Source organism: Hydra vulgaris, chromosome 12 (genome assembly GCF_038396675.1).
Source record: "Hydra vulgaris chromosome 12, alternate assembly HydraT2T_AEP".
Taxonomy (NCBI): Eukaryota; Metazoa; Cnidaria; class Hydrozoa; order Anthoathecata; family Hydridae; genus Hydra; species Hydra vulgaris.
In genome coordinates, this window is record NC_088931.1 from 18,616,926 (window position 1) to 18,640,000 (window position 23,075).

Sequence of the window (23,075 nt, forward strand, 5' to 3'; positions counted from 1 at the left end):
AACCTTAACTATTAGACAAATGAAATCATTTGAAAACCCAATTCCGGTATAACAGTATTCTATACAAAGATAGATAAGAGATTAATAGAGTTGGATTAATAAAGGTGATTAATAGAGAATGGAGTAAGAAAATGGGATGCATTATAATGAGATGCAATCTTAGCATGTGCTACATGCAATTAACAAGATTTCCATCAGAGATCAATAGTAAAAGATAATTCTAGAAGATTTAAATAGAGTACTTAATAAAAGTATTGCTATCCATCAATATAATAACTTGGCAGTAATAAAGTCTTTAAGTAAACATCTAAATTTTTTTTTGAGATAAAGCTTTGTATCCATTGCAAGCTTCAAGTTGTCTTAGAAGAGAGTTCACATCAGCTGTCTCGAAGCTATCTTCTCATTACTTCTTTTAAGCCTTATACCTGGCTCAAATGATCTTTTAAAGATTCTTTTAACTTTTATACAAAACAAATGCTTAAAAAAAAATAACTTTATTATTTAGATTTCCAACATTTTTATATCATGTCACTTAACATTTTTGATGCTTTAATTAGAAACAATTGGAAGATGCAATTTTGCAGCTGATAGGAAATCAAGATTCAGATAAAAAACTTGTTAAATAGATTAGAGAGTAATAAAATGGTTATGGAAAACACTTTTGTAAGACTGAAGTAGGAATGTTGTTTGGACCACGCTGTAGAAGAGTTTAAATGGGAATTAACTTTAGAAACAGAAGCAAAAGTGATTTGAATGTTTAACAGTGAATTGAGTTGTTTCTTTGAGATGGCAAGAGGTCTGTGGTCATTAGATTTATGAGATGAGTTAGAGGATACGTTCTTTTGATACCCAAAGAAATAACATATTAGCATCAACATGTGAAGCTTTATATCATTAATATATTTATGTAAATGTCAGCTGTCACGTCTGTTACTAAGTGACCAGATAGCAAGAATTCCCACACAACATGCCTCCTCCACATTTAGTAAAGTGCAGTATAATATTACTTAAAACTATAGTTGAACACATAAAAAAAGCAAAACTTGTTAAAGAACAGCTTTGTCTTTAATTTGTTTGATACATTTTTATAGAATGGTAACAAAAAATAACCTTTTATTTTAAACTAAAATAATAAAACTATAAAATACTAATCTGTGATTTTGTAAATTTTTTACTTTATTATTATTTCAAGAATCATCAAATAAACTTTATAAAACTGAAAATTAAAGATTTTAAATAATAAAATGTTTTATTATTGCTATAATATTTAAAATAATCACAACAAACTTTAGAAAGAAACCTTGCAAATGTCTCAAGAACAATAGATTCCTTGTAAGTGTATATCTGAGTTACTAGTGGATCCGTTTTATATTCAAACTTAACATTGTCTGGTACTTTAAGTTTAAAATTATCAATTTCAACCACCACTGAAGCCATTGAAGCCACATCTCTTTTTTTGCGTTTTGTATTTGACTGTTGTTCGCAGTTTGCTTCTTTTGTTATTTGTAAACAACCAGGAGCAGAAGTGCAATTTATAACCGTTTTAGATCTGGAAGCAAACAAAGTTTAAATAAAACTTGAAAACATTTAAAAAAAAACCAATATAACAAATTTTAGAAATGTATATAATTTTGGATGAAACAATGCCATTTCTCTCAATTTTATTTGAAAACTACAGCCCCAAATATTACCAACAAAGAAGTTTTTCAAAAGCAGGTTAACCTGGGTCTCAAAAAAAGATAAATGGATAAAGATTTTGAAAAAAATAATTAAAAAAAAAACAACCCTTTTTTCAGGAAATTTTAAAAAATATCAATTGTTTTTAGATTTTCTAAATAACTTTTTTTTTTCAAAACTCATATTTAATTTTGCTGTTTTTGAAAACCAACATGTCATACACAACCTTCGAAATAAGGAAAAATGAGGTCAGCAATAAATTGTTAACCTCAAACTGTTAGGGGTCGGCATGAGGTCGGCAAAAAAAATTTGACACAAAAGGGCTACCATAAAACATAGAAACGAGGTCAACAAATCTTTGTCAACCTAAAAGCCTTAAACGCTTTTAGATTGGCAGTTAGGTCGACATTGCCGAATGTTGACCCTAATTCCGAGGGTTGCATAAATAGAAATTTTTTTTGTAATTTGGTAAGCATGAGTAATTTTTTTGCGTATGTCTCAATTTCTTTATATTATTTGTTTCCACATTATATTTATATTATTTGTACATATATACAACTTTATATTATTTGTTTCTAGATTATCGTACTCATCACCCTTATCATCATCATCATCATCATCATCATCATCATCATCATCATCATCATCATCATCATCATCATCATCATCATCATCATCATCATCATCATCATCATCATCATCATCATCATCATCATCATCATCATCATCATCATCATCATCATCATCACCATCATAGCCATTACAACACCATCAATGCTACTTTGAGTACCATCAGCACCAAAAAAATTCTAATACCTTTTAATTTTGCTGCAAGTCACCCCGGCTACTTTAACCACAGCATTGTTTCCTATATCTAAATCTTTCCCTTCTATAGAGATAACTGTTTCCCCAGAACATGGTCCAACTTCAGGCGAATTTTTAAAAACTAAAGGCTCCTGTTTTAAAGAATTGCTAACAATATAAAATACAGATATTAATATATAAATATTATTAAAATAAAAAATCAATAAATACTAAATTCTTATTAAAACTAACAAATATGAAAATTAAAAGAATTAAAAAACGTAAGCAAACGTGGCACAAATGTGTTTTTTTTATTTGCTAAATATCAATCTTATAAAATATCAACTTTTTATCAATGTTACAATAATATTATTAAGAGTTCAATTTTAATAAAAAAATTTTCAAAAAATCAAATTTCAAACCCAAGTTTATTATAAAATAGAAAATAACTTTTTCATCCAAAATGATCAAGGGACCAAATTTTATGTGTATATCAAATAAACATTCAGCTTGACAGAATGTATTATGAAACATGTATTACATAAACATATAAACTTCATTTATATTAGATAAATACAAATTCCAGAATAAATGTAACTTTTATTAAGTATATTATTATATTGTTAAATGAAAATATTATCACAATTGCTTCAGTAAATGCAGAAGAAAAAACTTCATCTAATGATTCTAAAATACAAAGTATTAAAACCACTTAAACCAAAAGTTATCAATTTGGAGATGCCCATGAAGAGACAAACTGGAGTCTTATTTAACATACATGAAGATACAATAACATATGGATCACATTGAAGATGCAATAACATATGCAACACATTAAAGTACAACAACCGCAATTATTTATCACAACATGTTTTCATTTGGAATCCGGACAAAGTTTCAATCACTGCATAACATAATTTATTTATTAAAATTTAATTACACTGTATACTAATAAAATGCTTTAATATTGGTGTGTTTTAAATATATGTTTAGATTTTTCACTTTTCGAGAGCTAGTGCAGTAGTTCTATTTATAAAAGAAACATTAAGGTTAAAAATAAGAACATTTAGAAAATTTTTTATAATTTTATAATTACAAAATCAACTATATATAGCATGATGGATATTCAATATGAAAATACTTTCAATTCAGAAAAATGTTATTACAGCTTAAATTTATACTAATCTCTAAAGCTTAAGAGATTAGCATTAGTATTCCCTCAGTCAGATAAATTAAAGTTAACCACTGCATCAGAGGTATTTGCTAACAAAACATTAAAGCTATTTGCTAACTATAACATTTAAGCTATTTGCTAACCATAACATTAAATATTAACTTGGCTAACCATGATGTTAAAGCTATTTGCTATCCAAAACCACGGATGTGGAGTTCAAAAATAACTTTAAATCTTAGTTTTTTCTTGGTCTCTGGCATCCAGAAGCTGTAAAAGTGTTGAGTGATTTTAGATCTGCAATAATAAAAATTTTATTGAGATTTTATGACTTGTAATCAATTATTTTTTAGCCTGGAATCCTGTTCCATCGTAGTCCTTACCACCTATATACATAAGAATTTACAGTTCAAAACTTAATTGTTCCTCTCACCAATAAGTCTTTTCTATTTTTCCTAAAAGTAGTTCATAAACCTCTTAACATTTTTGGAGCTCCTGGGTACCAAAAACAAAGAAAAAATAATTATTTTGTGACTTTTAAATCTGGAATCCTCTCCGTAAGACTCTGCATCCCTGACCACAACATTAAAGTTTTTGGCTAACCACGACATTAGTGTATAATTGTTTTATATAATAAATTTTTAAAAACACAGTTCTGGCTAAATTTTAATTTTACTATTTATTTATATTTATTCTTTATTTATTACATATTTTATTTCTAAACTCCAATTGAATAAATTTCATATAAATTAAACCAGATACAATATTAGCCATAGTGGTTTGATTTTTGTCAAAGTACTTTACTTTCTGATACATAAATTGGTGTAAACAGTTATTACATCTTTTTATGTTAATCTATCCATTTATATGTCTTAAAAAACATATAAACAAATAAGACCACTTTACCCTAAATAGAATAATTCATTTTTGAAAAAAATGTTACTCAAAAAAAGTGAAAATATGTGACTTCAGAATGCTAACAATATGTGTACATCAATTGCCAATGAAAAAATGAAATAACACAAATATAAGAAAATAACAGCTATTTGGATGTTTTAATCTATTCTAATGAGATTTTCTTTTTTTTAAATTTTCATTCTCCCTTGCAATTTAATATCAGAATAGACAAACCTGAAAATAAAACTTAGAATTCCATTTTACTATATGTAAAGTGGTTGAATTGATTTCAACTGTAACAGTGCCATCTGTAGGATAAACTGGACCATAGAGTTCGCAAACAACCCTAAAAACCAAAATAATAAAATTTCTTTAGATTTAAGATTCAAAATGCAAAAATTTAATTTTAATAAAACATCAAGCTACTTTTGATAAATTAAATTCTAACAAGTTAATCAATTTAATCCATAAGTAAAAAATAAAACTGGATATAAGTAAAAAATAAAATTATTTATGGTAAGATAAATTGTGTTCAAGGAAAGGTGGTAGGGAGAAGAGGGAGAGGAGAAGAGGGAGAGGAGAAGAGGGAGAGTAAAGAACTCCAAAATAAAATATTTGTGTTTTAAAAGTGTTCCTGATTCAATTCTTTTGATTTTCCACTTATTTCTGTCTGTTTTTATTTTAAATAAATTTATTATAGTTATAATTTATAGTTATAATTAAAATCCCTCAATAATCTTTTAAATAACTTTTTAAAACAGATGAGTGTAATGTTTTAAAACAAGTTTTATTTAAAACTTTTTTAAAACAGATGAGTGTAATGTTTTAAAACAAGTTTTATTTAAAACTTTTTTAAAACAGATGAGTATAATGTTTTTAAACAAGTTTTATTTAATAAACAATTACAAATTAACTTCAAAAAATTATCCTCAATTTTATTTTGTTGAGATATTTAACAAAATGCACAAACTTAATACGCAAAATAAACTTTTTTAAAAATTCTTTCTTTTGTTTTTTAAACACAAATACTTTGTTTTTGAACTGCTTTTATTTATCTTTAAAGCTTTTTATGGAAAGATTTTATATCAAGAACTACACAAGTCTCCAAAAGATCAAACCTAGAGATATTGCTGAAATCACATAAATAAAAACAATCCTGTTGATATAGCCACAAATAAAACAGAAAATAACAGCATGTCAGTAAAAAACAGTGTTTTTAATGTTACCAACAAATTTAAGAAAATAACTAAAATCGAATTTAAAAAATTTAAGTTACTTTTACAACCTCAACTTTTTTTAAAACAATTCTTTAAAAACAATTTGATGCAAAAATAAATCTAAATTATTGCTAAATATCCTGGTGTGTACAAACTTGTGTACACTTGTAATAGAGAAAAAAACAAGAGTATTTTATAAAGAAGTCTCCATATCAATCTTTTTGGAAAATAAAACCAGACATGAAAAAAACAGCATAAAAAATAATTGGAATGCTTTGGGAACAAAAAAAATACTGCAATCATTGTCACAATATATTTAATTGAATGCACATCAATTGTAATTAATTCTAACTACATAGGTAAGCTTTTACTCTTAAATTTTAGGAACAAAGAATTTTCAGGCACATTACAAAATAAAATTTTTAAAAACCTAAAAAACCTATATTTTTAACACTAGTAAAATTTAATATTATAATATGTTATAAAACAAAAATATTGCATTCTTTCAATAAAAATATATCTTTGAAAATCTTCTTAAAATCTAATTGACCTGGATTAAACAACAATAGCAATTAATTTTTCACCATGGTAATTGTTTTTTTAACAAACCTTATTAGGGTTTTATTAATTTTTTTCATTTTTATGCGATGCTTTGAATGCTTGTTCTGATGTAACACCAAGCTGGATCTTCTGCTTACTGAGATAATTCTTGAAGTGAAATCTAACTATCTAAAACCTCTATTCACATGAAATCTTTTTTGCAAATAGATCATAGACAAAGTGTTTCAAGAAAGCATGGATTCTGCAAAACTTATCTATTTTCTTTTTGTATAATATATCAAATTTCATCCCTGTTTTAAAGATGAAATCTTTAAAGATCCCTGTTCATTAGAGAACAGGGATCTTTAAAGATTTCATCTTCATGATAATCTTTAAAGATCCCTGTTTCTATCAATACCAACACATACAACAGAACTATTTCCTTTTATTATCATCTTATTTCCTGAAGGAACTTTACTAGCATAAATAGTTTAGTACAATAAATAATATCTATTTAAAAAAGAATTCACATTTCTTGAATTGACATTTTTTAACGTGGTAAAACTTATCCAAAGAGTGCAGTGTGTAAACTAGCCTATATTTAGTAAGGTGAGTTTGTAGTTGTCAATTGTTCTACTGGAACGGAATAGGAAAAGGAAAAAAAAATTAAATGAACATGCGAAGTTTAAATTTAAATTTTCTTATAGCAAAAACATGAATGCTCACATGATTATGTTCTCTTTCTATTTTATGTTCCATAGAAACATGAAATAGGGCAAAAATAATTAGCATTAAAAAACTTAATACTTAACAAGTTAAAAAAAACTATTTAATGACATTAAACTCGAGTTCGCATGCCTTCTTTGCACAACTTGTTCTAAACAACAGGGAGGGAAATTTTACCGTTACTTTTTTTTCTTTTTGTAACTACCACTTAAACTACAACAATGAATGTGATTAATTTTTTTAAATGAAGAGCAATACAATTTATATCCCAGTTTACATCCTGCAGTGTAACACCCTATTTGTAACATATAACAACGCAAGTGTTTTAATCTATTTTGGATCTTCCAACAACTTGTCTTATCTCCATAAATATTCCTAACACCACGCAATCTGGGTCATAATTTACCATCAAGTTCAAGATGATTTCACTTCTAACCTGCTATGTTTCTGCTCACTTTAACTGGAAGAGCATTTTCTTCTGTTGCAAGTTTATACATGTACTGTTACCAAGAACAAATATCTCTTTTAGCGCAAAAGAAAAAACTCTGTCAGCAACATTTAGATTCTTTGAAGTATTCAAGACAGAGAGTTTTGAAAATTTTTTAATCATATTAGTGACAAATACCAGGACCAACTGTTTGACAGGATTCTGAGCTCAATAAACTCTTTTTTTTAATCGAGTTTTTCCTGTAGGTATAATCGAGTTGTTCCTGTAGGTAAAATTTAGGTAAAATATTTTTAGCATTCTATTCAAGAAATGCAGTTGTAAACTTTTTGTTAAATTTTTAACCAGATCATTCAACTAGAAAACTTCACTAGTCTACAGTATTACAGGTACCTTTCAGTTTAAAATATAGACTTGTCTTGCAGGTTTCGCAAATTCCAGAACATAAATTCTCATCCATTCAGAAGAGTGGATAAGTTTAAACTAAATTGAGATTTTGAGATTTACTATTTTTATCATTTAACAATTGCATAAAAACAACAACAATGAATTAAGTAAGATATTGTTATAAAATATTGCTATTAGATATAATTAAGTTAAGATATAACAATAAAAAAATTACAGCAAAATTTATAGCACATAAATATCTCAAAAAGTTAGTTTTCAGACTTAAACCACTTTGGTTTTCATTTGCCCATTTCATATTAAAAATAAAAAAAATTACTTACTTTGAAGAGATTTGATACAATTCATTTCTTAACAGACATTTTACACCAGCAACATTTACAGATATTATATCTGAAAAAGTTGAACCAAGATCTTTGCCAAATATTGATAGACGGGTAAACCCTTTTATTGGTGCTTTCATTGGATCTAACTATGATCAATATTAATAGAAAAATTAGTATAAAATTGTGTTTAATGTTAATCCTAAATTTAAATTTCAAAGTATGTATATTGGAAAGCAAGTTATATACTTTTAAAATAACTATTACTATGTTAATATACTACAGGTTTTTAAAAATAAAAAGCAAAATACACATAAACTGTTGTTTTGTCTTTTTTTTCTACCATCTTCACTTCCAACAAGGCTGCAAGCAACCACTATTGGAGTTGAAACAGTCACAGTAAAAGGATGAAACCTAATTGAATGACGAGTAAGATAAGAATGATTTTTAGTAGATGGCACAAGATACGCTAGCACTTTAAAGTATTTATAGAAAAGAGAAAGAGCAGCAATATTATGACGATGGGAGAATGATTGAAGGCTGCAAGTACAGGTCCAACTATGTTTCAATCGTTTTTGCACCTTTTCTATAAGAGAAAGGACATCATTCGAAGATCGGATCCAAATATGGCAACAGTATTCCATACAAGGTAGATTTGAGATTTATAGAGATAAAAAATAGAATTCTGAGTAAGAATATGGCAAGCACGATAAAGAGATGCAATCTTAGCAGATGCTATATTTGAAATCAATTTGATATATGTTTTCCAAGAAAGACCAGAAGTAAGAGTTAATCCTTGAAGACAAAGGGCAGATAACTCATCGAGTGAATTTCCATTCATAAATATAGGATGATCAAGATTGTTGCGATAACAATTAGCCGGAAAAAAAATTTAGTTTTATCTGGGTTAAAGTTCACCGGCCACTGAGAGCCCCTTGCTGTAGCAGAAGTGAGATCTTTTTCAAGCTTAAATACCCCTTCCAAGCAATGAGAGAGTGTTGGCTTCATATCAAGACAGAAATAGATGGTAGTATCATCAACGAACATTGCAACCCTATATGTGAGAATTTAAAAGAGATCATTAATGTAAATTAAAAAAAGTATACGACCAAGAATAGAACCTTGAGGAACCCCTAAAGTCACAAGAAATGAAGAAAAGTGCTGCCCATCAAGGACAACTTTTATACTACAATTGGTAATGAAGGATTCAATAACCTTAAAGATGTTACCTGATACACATTAAGAAAAGAGCTTATCAAAGACTTTAGAAATGTCAAGAGTAATAGTCTTAGCCTCTCCATGGCTATCTAATGCACAATAAAACCTATCAGTTATTACCGTTAACAAATCAGCAGTAGAAAGAGAAGGTCGAAATCCATATTGATGATCAGAAAGTAAGTTATTAGATTCAAGATGATAGATTAAGTGTTTGATAATTAAAGACTCAAAAAACCTTTTTATGATAGGAAGAATGGGATGGTAATTAGACGAGTCAGATTGCTCTCCAGAATTTTCGAAAATAGGGATAACAGGAAATATTCCATGGGTATTCCATAGATTTCCATGGAAACCCCACGGAATTCTATGAGTAAACCACGGTTTTCCCATAGAAATTGAAATCCCATAGAAATTCTATGATTTTTTTTTTAACCTAACCTAACCATGATTTTTTTTTTCATAACTCATGTTGCCTCATGGTTTTACAAATGCGTGTTTAAAGATGTTGTTGTATACAAGTTACAACGTAGATTTTCAAAAGTTACAAATGATTATAACTCATAATCATTTGTAATTTGAGTAAATAGTATTTTTTCATTCTTCCCGAGACATCTCGAGACTCATATTTAACTTTCTTGGTCTTGGACTTGAAGTTGGATTCTTGGTATAAATCATGGTATTGAATCATAATGTCTCGGTCTCGGCCTTACTGTCTTTACATCTCTGGATATTATCATATTATGATGCGTTATAAAATGCATATATTTATCTTATTCCAGCTAGTGCAAATAGCTTTGCTTATTTTGCATAACTTGCAATAGTATAGCAAGTATGTCAAGTGAATCAGTTTGACTTTTAATATTTATTTGGTTTACTACAAATATTTTAGTTTTAATGTACATTAGATAACCAGTGTATAAGGTAAGCAGTGTATTAGATACGCTTAGGTAAGCAGTGTATTAGATAAGCTTAGGTAAGCAGTGTATTAGATAAGCTTAGGTAAGCAGTGTATTAGATAAGCTTAGGTAAGCAGTGTATAGATAACTAATGTACAAAAGATAATTTGTTCTATCGAAAAAATATAAGTGTAACCTCAGTGGAGAAATATAAGCGTAACCTTAGTTCTATATAAATGTTACCAACATACAGGTAACATTTATATATTTACATATATCTTTTCATTTTAACTTTGTCAATTTATTTAAATTACTACATTACCAGCAGGCAGGTTTGACTGGCAATATAAATGACATAGTACATCATGACGATAGCTCAGACAAAGAAGTAAGTTTTTTTTTTAACTACAATTTATAAGTAATACTATATTTGCTGCTGCCTTGTTCTATATAAATGTTACTAACATGCAGGTAAAATTTATATATGTATTAGTTTGTGTATAAATCTTTTTATTTCAACTTAATCATTTTATTTAAATTACTACATTATAAGCAGGAAGGTTTGACTGGAAATATAAACGATGTACACCATCCAGATGGCTTGGGCAAAAAAGGGGTAATAATCTTATAATTATTATTTATAAATAATGATATATTCATTGCTACTTTTTTCTGTAAAAATGTTACCCAACATTTGGCAACATTTATGTTGAACATTTAAAAGGTTGTGTGTTGATCTGTAATTATAAAGTAAATTATAATAGATAATAATTATAAGTATAAATAATTAGGTAAATAAAGAAAATTAACTAGTATGTATATATTAATTTTATGATGCATTGTCTAGATTATTGAAATGGACAATGATACTAACTGTGGTGAAAACAATAATGAATATAAAAATGTGAATGGTAGTTTGTTTGACGATTACCTGGTTCTGCAATGTTCATGATCAATGGCAAAATGGTTTCTGCTATTGGGGGTGCAATACCACTTATAAATGGCCTTTTTTGGATTGAATAACGGGTGATGCGGAAGTTATCGGACAAAATAAAAACGTCAATAACTTATTTATAAATAAAAAAACAAACTACTATTATATTTTTTTAAAATAAAGCATTTATCTTTTAATAAAAATATATTATTTTTTATATGAAAAAACACCATCTGCAATTGATCTCAATTTTGCTCTGACGCCTTTCATATGCGACTGTAAAAAGTTTAAATCAATTTCTTGTAGTTTTAGTTTAAACCGATCAATCAAAACTTGCTCTGTTGAAGCTTGCCAATCTCCCTCGTAAACCTTCTGTGCCAAATGTCCCCAAAAATTTTCAATTGGTCGTGCTTGAGACACATTTGGGGGATTGGATTCTTTATCAACGTAATAGACATATTGGTCCATTCAATTTAGAGAATCTTTAGAATGAGAGCTTGCTAAATCTGGCCAAAATAAATAGTAAAAGTCTCCATGATACTTGTGAATAAATGGAAGAAGTCGTTTTTCTAAACATTCATTAATATAGATTGATGAATTAATCGCTGACTAGAAGCGATCGTCATCGATGACTAGAAGCGATTTTGTGTTATAGAGTTGGTTAACTAGTTTCCTGCTTCTTTTCTTTGCCTTTATTTGTTGTTCTATAGTGTATTTTGGAGTCTTTTCACGTTTTTTATATTTAATATTCATTTTTTTTAACTGACGAACAATTGTCGATTGATTTACACCGAATTTAATACCTATTTTTCTCTGACTGACCCCTTTTCGATTGTTGACAAGTCTCGTTAACTCAGCTTTTTTTTCTCTAGTCCAGGATGTCAGACGACCAGGGTGCTTTCTATCAAAAAACGATTGAACAGTTTCAAGTCTTTTTAGGTTATCATATATTGTACTTCGAGCAAATCCTTCCTTTTCAAAATGATTTACGATTTTTTTTTTATATAATAGGTTTATTTACAAAAAACATTTTTAGTCGCTTTCGAAAAGATTCTTGTTCAGCTGCATTTAACCTCATTTTAAATAATTATAGAACGTTTATGCCTACGCATAAAACCACAAAAACTAATTATTATGCTCAAATAATGAAATTAGGATTTGTCCGATAACTTCCGCATCACCCGTTATGTTGTATTGATGATTCTTTTTAATTTGTTGAAGCTTGAAGTTAATTATTATCAAGTTTATATGTCAGAGGCGTGGTGGCCCTAGAGGCTATGCGGGATTCCCGCATGGGCTTTTCACTTTTTCATCTAAATTTGAGCCTTTTGGCAAATTTTAATTTTTTCAAAATTTTATAGAAATTCCACAATTATTTACAATATTTCTGTTTATTTCTGTTTAATCACTTGATATAAATTCTTCAGCTTTGAGCGCAATTATATTAGCATTTTGCATAATAATAATATTGCTCTGAAAACAAAGTAGATGTTTTAAGACGTATTATGATATATTTTTTTCATAAGAAAAATTATGAACCCATAAATGGTTTTTAACGATCGTAATATTGACGAAATAAATTTAAATAAGTCCACATACCCAACAATAATAATAGCTATTGTTATATAATTAAATTAACTTAAATTAACTTAATTTAAAAATTTAACTTCAAAACATTTTTCTTTAATAAATTAAATCGCAATACAATTACAATATATTAATTGTATAGCGTTTTAATTCATTTAAGAAAAATGTTTTGTTGTTAAGTTTTAAATTAAGTTTTATATAAATAAGTATCGAACTCATGTTTTGCATTTTTATAACGTTTCGAAACAGATATAAACTTGTTTTATGATAAATAAAGTTTTTTATTTTTATACAGTTTATATTATTGTATGTTAAATAAAGAATTCACTCCGTAATATCCTGTCCTCAGACAGATTAAAAAAAAGAATACATATTTAAATATAGAATATATATTAAAAAAAACTATCCGAGTAGAAGGCGTCGTCGTTCATGGCTTCCTGCTGCAAATATATTAACAATTTCATCTAAAGGGATTTCCTCTAAAATATCCGCATTGTAGTAACATAGTAACGTATCTCGCGTATGTTCCTGGGTCAATTTGTTTCTTAACTTGTTTTTTACATGTTTAAGAGCGGAAAAAACTCTCTCGCACTCATCAATATCAACACTTATCATCAAAATATGGTGATATATATGAAACGTATTTTTCATTGCCAAAGATCCGCCTAATGCTCTCCGTTGCAGAATATATCTAAAGTATGGAAAAATAACCATAATTAATTTTAAAATATAATAAATAACTGAACACATAATAAAATATGATAAACTTACTTGTAAGTGCATACAAGACATTGGTGCACAAGATGATTCTTTTCTTTATGAGCTCCTGTTTTGTAGTCATTTTCTGCCAATACCCGTTCTTCGTTATCTGAATTTTCTGCTTCGCTATCTTCCATTTCATTGTCGTCATTTAGTATCCCGATTCGACATGAGCCAAGAGCTTTCAAATAGAGTCGAAGTATTTTGAGTTCTTGTCCAAGACTAACACAATCAATGTTGTTCAATGAGGGGAATTTTGCAATATATGTATTGAAATTGTACGCATCAATTTCTTAGTCAGTCTTACAAATCAGCATATTTGGACATACAATTGAACACAAAGTATTCAAATCTTCGCATCCTTTATCACTAAATCTAGCACGCATCTCTGTCAATATATTACCGAATATTAAAGAACGTATTTCTTGAAATGTTGATCTCGGAAACGCATATAGCTGTTTCATACGGACACTGCCACCACCGTTCCCGTATGCTATACTTAAACGTTCTAAATCATTTTTCAACTCTGAGTTTTCAGGATCTAATTTCATGATACCATATATATTTCTTTGAAGTACCTATAAATATAATAGTTAACATGCAAATATTTTAACATTAAAATGTATATGTATCAAAATATTCTTTTAACAAGGTTAAATAATTATGAAGCAATCAAACAAGATAATTCAAAGTAATTTAATATTGATATTATTACCTTGCAATATGAATCAGCATATCTCCAGAGGTGGTCAAATTGTTTTCCAGTTTCTTCCAATTTCAACAGGGTTGCAGAGATTAATTGATTCACGCTGGAATAATCGCTATCTCGAAACTGCATTATTGCCATTAACTCATCCACATGAGACATCATCTGGGAATATAATATAGCTAAAATTATACTCTCTTTTCGTAGAACTTGTTGAAGAAAGTAAAGGCAGTTCCTCGCGTTTCCACATCGAAATCAGAGTCAGCGGCAATTAAATCCAAAGTAGAGATTAATTGAACAACTAATCCATCGTTAACTTGCTTCTCGGCATCCTCACTGTTAAATCTACCTATTAAACTAGTTACAGCCTTGCATCTTCCTTGCCACTTATGCGTAAGGAACTTAGCCAGCTTTCTACTTCCACCTTGATTATGCTTGCTTCCGTTGACTGTATTCACAAATACTGCACATCTCTTGTAACCTGCGTTTACAAAGTTAAATAGGTTTTGAAGCATAGAGAACAGCTGCTGAATTGAAGGATGATCAATGAGGCTACAATGGTCAACAACAGCAAGACTAAGACAATGAGAATGACACCAAATGTGTTGATTCACATTTTGAGTAGCTTCACAAAAATGGTCTGCAAGCTTTGTCATCACTGATGCACCGTCGAAACAGTGCGCAATGCAATTCGCTTTCCAGTCAAGGTTTGTTTTGTCCAACATATTAGATATGTCTGTAAATAAATTTGTTGCTCTTCCACGAGTTATTTCACACATATCAATCAACCTCTCTTCAATGACATTGTGTAATGGAATGTAAGAAACGTATTCATCGATTTCCACTTGGTGTTGCTTCTGAATGGTACAAATTACAAGACACATCTGGTTGCACAGAGCTATATCTGTTGTTGAATCAGCTTGTATACTAAAAACACAATTTTTATTTATTAGGCTAATAATTCGCTTTTGTATTTGAGTAGTGAAAACTTTCAGTAGTGCATCAAAGGTGTCGTTACTAAGCCAGGTAATTTTTGATCCTCTGCCGACTGCACCATATTTTTTACCAAACTTACATTTTTGCGATGTCTTTTCGTTGGCTGAAAGCTGCCTCAAGTGTTCATTAAGCATTGGATCCACTGTTATAAGAAGTTTTAACAAGGCTTGAATGTTTCCATGCCGCAAATAAGGTTCCAAAATGGCGGTAGCATTTTCGTTTCGGTGCCCACGCCATGGTAGACCTTGCATAACAAGAGTGCGAAATGCTTTTATTATGCTTTTAAGAACAAAACGGTTTTGGTCTACAACTGTTTTAATCCCTTGGTCTAGAAGGTGACGAGTGGATTTTCCTGCTTTAGAGATAAAGAATGCGTCTAATGCTGCAGAGTGGGCAACTGATAGCTCATGTCTATTAATGTTGTGTAGATAGTGTGATCTTCCGGTTGGGTCTAACGGACATCCAGTCACGAAAATGTTGTTAGCATCACCATTAAAACATATACATACACTGCAAAAATATTTCTCTCTCTTCTGGTTAAAGCTGAGCTATGTACGTACAGTTTCATCTTGTTCGTTATCAATATTGCGTTTATAACCTCTGGATACTGTATTCTTTACAGAGCTTGGTTGAATTGGATGGGTACAAGTTATAAAACTTACCTCTTGTCCCGTTGCTGGCCTTTGCCAAAGTTTAATTGAATCACCTATGTTATCCAATGTTTGGAGGGATTGAATACTAATATGGTCTGACGTTTTCGAAATTGAAAAGTCAACTGAATTAATGTGACTAGAAACCTCGTCTGTAATTGCTTCAAAGGTATCATTGGAATCAGATGGTATAGGAGTAGTTGATGATGATGCAAAGAATCCAGGGAGAGTTTTTTGTCCCGATTGCAATATCTTTAACTCAGCTTGAACTTTTTCTTTCTTCTTTTCCCATCCGGATTTCTGTTTTTTCATATTTTTCTGGAAAAAAAATTTTCAAAATGATAAATCACACACTAATACACACGTAATTAAAATTGAACAAAATTTAGAATACATTAACAATTATAAATGAACAAAAAAAAAAAAGTACCTTTTAAGTGCTTTGTTCGAATCTTTGTTGAAATATTATAATAAAAAAAATATCTTATTAGTAAATCTGTTACTCATATCATTTTACAGATGAATCTGTTACTCATACATTTTACTCATGAAAATTGACTCACAGAGTCAATTTTCATGAGTATTTATACATGTCAATAACAATTAAGATAACCATAAATTACTCCCCGCTATCAATTAAAATAACTTGCACAAGTTTTTAATATGTAACTCCCACGAGTTTAAAAATATGTATAACATAAATAACCTTTTAAAAATAGCGTAAAACCATATTATTTAACGAACTTATTTTAATTGAGGTGTGGGAGTACCGCAAATATTTTAAAATAAAATTTGATATTACAACTATACACTTTATATATTTACGACACATTTTTATTACTATTATTAATAGGTAAGTTTAAAATGAATTATAAAGATTCCATGGCTTTAAATTTTTTTTTTTCATTTTTTTTTTTTTTTTTTTTTTCAAATGAAAAAAAAATAAAATAGCATTTTTTTAAAAATATGAAATACTTTTCAATTAAGTAACTGCTAAATAAAACTACGTTATAAAAACTTTTATGTTTAAATTATGTCAATAACGACACCATTTTTAGAGCGGCATTTTTGCTGTTGTGAGTTTATGCGAAAATGTTAAGAAAGGTTAAAACACCGAACTAAACAAAAGCATAAACTATCTATAAAAAGAATTTCTTATTTTTCAAGATTTTCAATATTTAATTTAAAATAAAATTATGTATAATTTAAAAAAATTTATATTATTATACAATAAAATATATATCATTATATAATAATAGAAAAATTAAAATCTTTGATTTTTAATTTTATGTTGGGCTATGTTCTTCAAACAATAAAATACTAATCGTATTTGCTTGCGGTAAAGTTGTGTTTTAAGAAAATCAACACAAAAACATGGTCGCTACATCGTGTGGTAGCCATTTTTTATTTTGAAGTATTACAAACAATGCTATTAATTACAAATAGTATTATCTCAACTTGTTAGTTTGTATTAATGATTTATTAGAATAAGGTCAGTTCTTATATATATATATATATATATATATATATATATATATATATATATATATATATATATATATATATATATATATATATATATATATATATATATAATATATATATATATATATATATATATATATATATATATATATATATATATATATATATATATATATATGTATATATATGTATATTTTTTTTTCGTATGGGCCTTTACATCAAGCATATATGGCATAATCCCGCATATATAGGCCTTTTAAAAAAAATCCCTGCATGGGCTTTTTAGAGCCACCACGCCCCTGTTATATGTACTGTTTTTGTCAAAAAGTTTATATAAAATAAGAAACATAAATTGTTATACTTTCTGTAAAAATTGTTTTCTTAATCTATTTCAATTGTTTATCACTTTATGTTTATCACTTATAGTATAATATTACTTGTAGTTTTTATTTTATTTATTTTCAGTATGCCTATGCATACATTGAATATTGTGGTGAAGTCAAACTTTAATGTCTTATGTGCACTATAGCTATTATTTTTCAAAGATTTGTAGGATTCAGCAAGAATTAAATTTTATTTTGTTTATTGATTTTATTCTGCGAAAGCGATATAAATCCCATAGATTAAAAGAACTCAATAATATAAGTGAATTGTGTGATAAAATTTGCGTTTATGGTTTATATGACAATTGAAATAATATTAGCTTTCAAAAAACTTGAAAACAAAACATGCTATTTTACCATGGAACTACTAAACATGCTATTTTACCATGGAACTTCTATTGCTATTTGGAACACCTTTCCATGGAAAACTCATGGATTTTCCATAAAAAACCCTTGGTTTTTTAATTGAAATACCATGGTTTTTTCCATGGAAACATGTTCCAAATACCCATGGAAATTCCATGGGTTTTTTCATAGATTTTCCATAGAAATTTTTTGTGTGAGAAATGTTGTACGCTTTCTAGCAGACTGAAAAACAAGACTGCGATAAACACTTGTCAAATAGTTAAGAAAGTATAGACGAGAGCTCCGGAGATCACTTCTGCAAGACTATAACAGGCATGTATAACATCTTCTACCTCTATAAATCTCTTATTTGCCTCCTAATAATTATTTATTGTTTTTATATTGATGATTGGCAATACTTTTATTCCTCTATACATTAGAGGACACTGAGCCCTCTACCTTATGTCTTCTCTGAGTGTCATTCACCACTGACCACACATGGAAATCAAATATAATACAATAAAGCAACAACTATTAGCAGATAAATTTGATGGCACGCTAAACTATATCAAAAGTCAATTATATGTCAAGACCAATTGTTTTCACTGCTTCCATCTAATCCACAATAAAACTTTTCTGTTGCAACTTTTAATTTATTCAGCAGAAAACAAAAAAATAACCATTACCAAGGAGGCAGAAGCAAAAATCTATGAGAAGTGTCAAAAAAAATATAGACAGGAAACAATGTAACACAGACTTACAATTAAACCAACCTAATAGATAAAAAAAGGGGTGAGAGTTCAGTTAACAAAGATTTACTGCCAACCTCTAATACATCATCTCAGACTAAACTCAACCAAGAACCAAATGTAGGAGTTAACTTCTGACGCCTTTATTTTAAGTCAGAGTTAACTTCTCATGCCTTGCCAAAAACAGTAAACCCTAGAAATCAGATTGTACTGACATGAGGCAGATTGTACTAGATGGTTGTTTTGAGTTACTGCTGTTATCAGTAGGATGATCATGAAGAACATAAACCTAACCTGATTTTACTGCAACATTTTACTGGATTAAAAGAAATTGATGCAAATATTACTTAAAAATGAAAGTACTGGAACCAAAAATCCAAAGATAATGCAAAATATAAAAACCATTAAAAATAAATGCAAAAATACTATAAAAACAAAATAATAATAAAAGTATAAAAACACTTTTAGTGTTTTTATACTTTTATTAAGTATATGGTGTATAAAACATTGTTATTGTGTATACAAACAAAAAGTATATGGTGTATACAACAAAGTTGAGAAATAATAATAAACTAATAATAAAATTTAGTATACCATATAAATAATATAGCATCATAGATTGATAGTTGACCAAAACTGTCAATTTTCAAATATATGAATTTAAATATGAATGAATAAAAATTTAAATATGAAATTTAATAACTATTATCATTAATAAAAATTACATTATAAAATTATTTCAAAACAAGAGCACTCAAAAATAGATTAAAATAAAAACATCATCTGTTATGTTTAAAAAAAATTTTGAAATCTTCGAATTCATATAAACAAATATTATTTACTTATTATTACATCCCAAACAAAATTTAAATAAAGAAATAAAAGCAAAATATTAAAATTCTCCAAATAAATAGTTTCCTTAATTTTATCAACAACAAAAAATAAATTAATAAGAAATATAAAAAAAAAAACTAAAAAACCTTTGAAATAACTGGAAGAGGACAGCTTTGCTCAGTTGGCAAAAAACCACATTTATCAGTAGTTACACAAGTTTGTTTACTTTCACACCAAACACAATTCCATATTTTAGGATTATTTTTACATAATGTACAATCAGTATCACCAAAGCTGCATTTAAAAATATCAACTAAAAATAATTGTGAAAATATTTTTAAAAATAATGAAATGTCACAACTATTGCTTTTAATTGATTTGAAAATTTTATCAAACATTAATTACAGTTAAAATATCGAAAGTGTAATTTTTATCAAATTCACTATCAAGTGAGTTACTTGATAATTAAAGAGCAAAAAAACAGTTGAAAAAGGAATTAAACAGCTGTATATTGCGAGAGTTTGGAAAATATGAAAGTGGAAGATCTTTAAGAAGAACAGATGTTCACAGAAAAAAAATCAATTAATACCTTGAGCAAGAAACAGTACAAAGATTCAATTTTGCTGAATGACGAGTCACACAAGATTGAATTTTGGTTCATACATATAAAACACATAAAATGAAAACAAGTTGTGTGTGTGTGTGTGTGTGTGTGTGTTTGTGTGTGTGTGTGTGTGTGTGTGTGTGTGTGTGTGTGTGTGTGTGTGTGTGTGTGTGTGTGTGTGTGTGTGTGTGTGTGTGTGAGGGAGAGAGAGAGAGAAAGATTGATGCATTTAAAATGCTTACTTGTAAACTTTTATTTTCTTGATAATTTAAATTCAAACCAAATAAATTTTATAATTCAAAGTCAAATCAAATAATCTTGATAATTCAAATTTAAACCGAATAAAAACAAATTATGCTTTAATATCAAGTATATTTTAACATCATGATATCTGATATAAAAATGCTTAACTAATATCCTTGTACATTGTATATGAAAAAGAAAAAAAGTTCTATAATTAATATAAGAAAAGAGGTGAGTTCTAAAAAATCCACAAACTAATTGGCAAGCAAAATTTCTATAGCCTCTGATGATTCAGAATGATTAAAATTAACTATTTCACTGGAAAAGTTGTGATGTGTAAATAAGTGAGCTATTATATTAAAATTTTAAATTAAGGTAATGTTATTTAAACAGAAATGTAAATTTACCTGTCGCCATACCAACATCTATTGGGGACTCGCCCATAAGAACAGAAAGATTTGCAGTTTTAAAAGAAACAGCTTCTTGATAGTAAAGCTAAAAAGAAAAAAAATTTAAATTAATCAGCATTATTATTTTTAAAACCATATATTATTTTTGTAAAATTGTCTAAGTTATACTATTATAATTTTAAAAAAGACAATTAAAATGCACATTAAAAGATGTCATAATTTAGCACCACATAATATTAAATAGAATCAAGATATCTGACACTGGGGCAGAAAGGAAAAATTGCAATGACTATACATTTTTTTTAAAAAAAAGGTCTGTTTTAAAATATTGTTTAATTTTTAAGGTTCAGTTAAGCTAGGCATTCTAACTTTTTTTACTAACATTTTTTTTACAACCATCTAAAAACAAATGATAACATGTTTTAACCAAATTAAAAATAAACTTATTTTAAGTACTATATTAAGAATGGACAACTAATTTTTTTAAACTCGCTTTTTAAGTCCATAAAAAAATACTTTGGTTGCTTTTTTAGGCTTTATTAATTTTGATATTAATAAGTTTTTAAATTATTTAAGTGCACTACTGTTAAACTTCTGTAAAAATTATAAAAATTGTTAATATCTATTATTTAAAAGTTGTAAAAATTTTCAAATAGCGTGTAACTGTAAATATTTACAAATAGTGTGTAACTGCATTTGAAAATTGTGTCACGCAAATATTTACAAATACCAAGCTACATATTTTTCTTTTTGTAATTTCATTTTGAAGACTATAACTATCATTAACATAATTTATAACTATAACTTAAATCTATAAATAAAAGTATAATTTTTAATTATTAGAATATTATTATGCTGTCAATGTAGCACCAACTTCCTTGCATGTTTTTAAATGGTAATTTTTAATGGTTTTTACATAAAGTGACTTGATTTTGACACTTTTAAATACAAAGAGTTGTTAAGAGCCATTTTTCAATACAAACAATAAATTTAGATGTCAAACTATAGGAATATATATATATTAAACTTATATTACTATATGAGTACTGAAGCAATTACAGCTGCTTAAACCAGATTTGTGATCTGGATGTGCTTTTAAATTTGGCTGTGTGTTTTTTTTTAACTTTTCCGTATTAAGATTATTACAACAAAGTAATGATAAACAAAAATTTTTCTATACAAAAAAATAATCACTTCTGTACTTTATGAAACTTAAAAAGGTTGTGAACTATATAAACAGGTTATAAAGTAACTATTTATAAAGTATCTATTTACACCAGAAGAGACAAACGTGTACACATGCATGTATGCCCATGTATTAAAATAAATAATTTTAATGTTTAGAAATAATACAACGCAAATAGAAAATAGTAATCAATAATTATGAGTAACTATATAATTATGAGTTTCTTTTATGGCTGAAATGTGTCTTATAAATATAATAAGTAAATACCACTCATAAGCATCGAAACTAAATTAAGATGGTTTGCGGTTAGTACAAAAGTAGTAAGTAGAAAATGTGGTAACTTCAACAGTATGAGAAATATATTTCTTGCCTAATAAGTAGAGACAATAGCTATAACACAAAGCGGACTCAGATTAATTAAAAAATAATTAGCCAGAGATAAAAAAATACAGACATATAATCAGTAGGCAGAGAATAGAGAGAAAATAAACAGATGAGACAATAAATGCGATTTTTTATAAATAGGTAACACACTTTATAAAGTGACTAATAAAACAAAAACCTCAGTTGAATCACAGACAATCTGTGTTTCACTTATCCATCGAGCTGATGATCTAATGTTTTTTTCAGAAGTCATTTTAAAATCACATTGATAATTCTTACCATCCTAAACAATAAAAAAAAAAAGTCATGAAAAATTAAATTGATGTTGAAGAATGTGAATGTTTTGATGAATAAATAAGTTGATGTTAATCAATGTGAATATTGGGACAATTCTAAAAGATAACTGACTCAAATTTGCAAAAAAAATTACCTCTGGTTTAAGAAGGTATTGACCAGTCAAATAAATATCACTATTTGAACCATTAGAATATAATGAATTTT

The 23,075-nt window shown here is 27.8% G+C and overlaps 2 protein-coding genes across 4 annotated transcripts in view; both read right to left on the reverse strand.

Moving 5' to 3' along the window:
* Positions 1–23,075, reverse strand: part of LOC101237442 (plexin A3) — a 124,023-nt gene that overhangs the window by 58,895 nt on the left and 42,053 nt on the right. For both annotated transcript variants that reach the window (XM_065812435.1, XM_065812434.1), the window contains exons 9-16: positions 23,005–23,075; positions 22,753–22,857; positions 21,002–21,089; positions 19,894–20,060; positions 8,206–8,354; positions 4,784–4,895; positions 2,494–2,633; positions 1,301–1,549 (exon numbers count right to left, since the gene is read on the reverse strand). The exon at positions 23,005–23,075 is cut by the window's right edge and continues 43 nt beyond it. In XM_065812435.1, coding sequence (XP_065668507.1) covers positions 1,301–1,549; positions 2,494–2,633; positions 4,784–4,895; positions 8,206–8,354; positions 19,894–20,060; positions 21,002–21,089; positions 22,753–22,857; positions 23,005–23,075 — 1,081 coding nt within the window. The remainder of the gene's footprint in view (positions 1–1,300; positions 1,550–2,493; positions 2,634–4,783; positions 4,896–8,205; positions 8,355–19,893; positions 20,061–21,001; positions 21,090–22,752; positions 22,858–23,004) is intronic.
* On the reverse strand, positions 13,166–16,294 carry LOC136088542 (uncharacterized). 2 transcript variants are annotated; one of them, XM_065812433.1, is made up of 3 exons: positions 14,315–16,294; positions 13,612–14,177; positions 13,166–13,531 (listed from the first exon to the last, which is right to left on the reverse strand). In XM_065812433.1, the coding sequence occupies exons 1-2, from the start codon at positions 14,468–14,470 to the stop codon at positions 13,893–13,895; spliced, it is 441 nt and encodes a 146-aa protein (XP_065668505.1). In that variant the 5' UTR covers positions 14,471–16,294; the 3' UTR covers positions 13,166–13,531; positions 13,612–13,892. The 2 variants fall into 2 exon arrangements, with proteins under 2 accessions (XP_065668505.1, XP_065668504.1); XM_065812432.1 differs by having other exon boundaries at positions 14,315–16,264.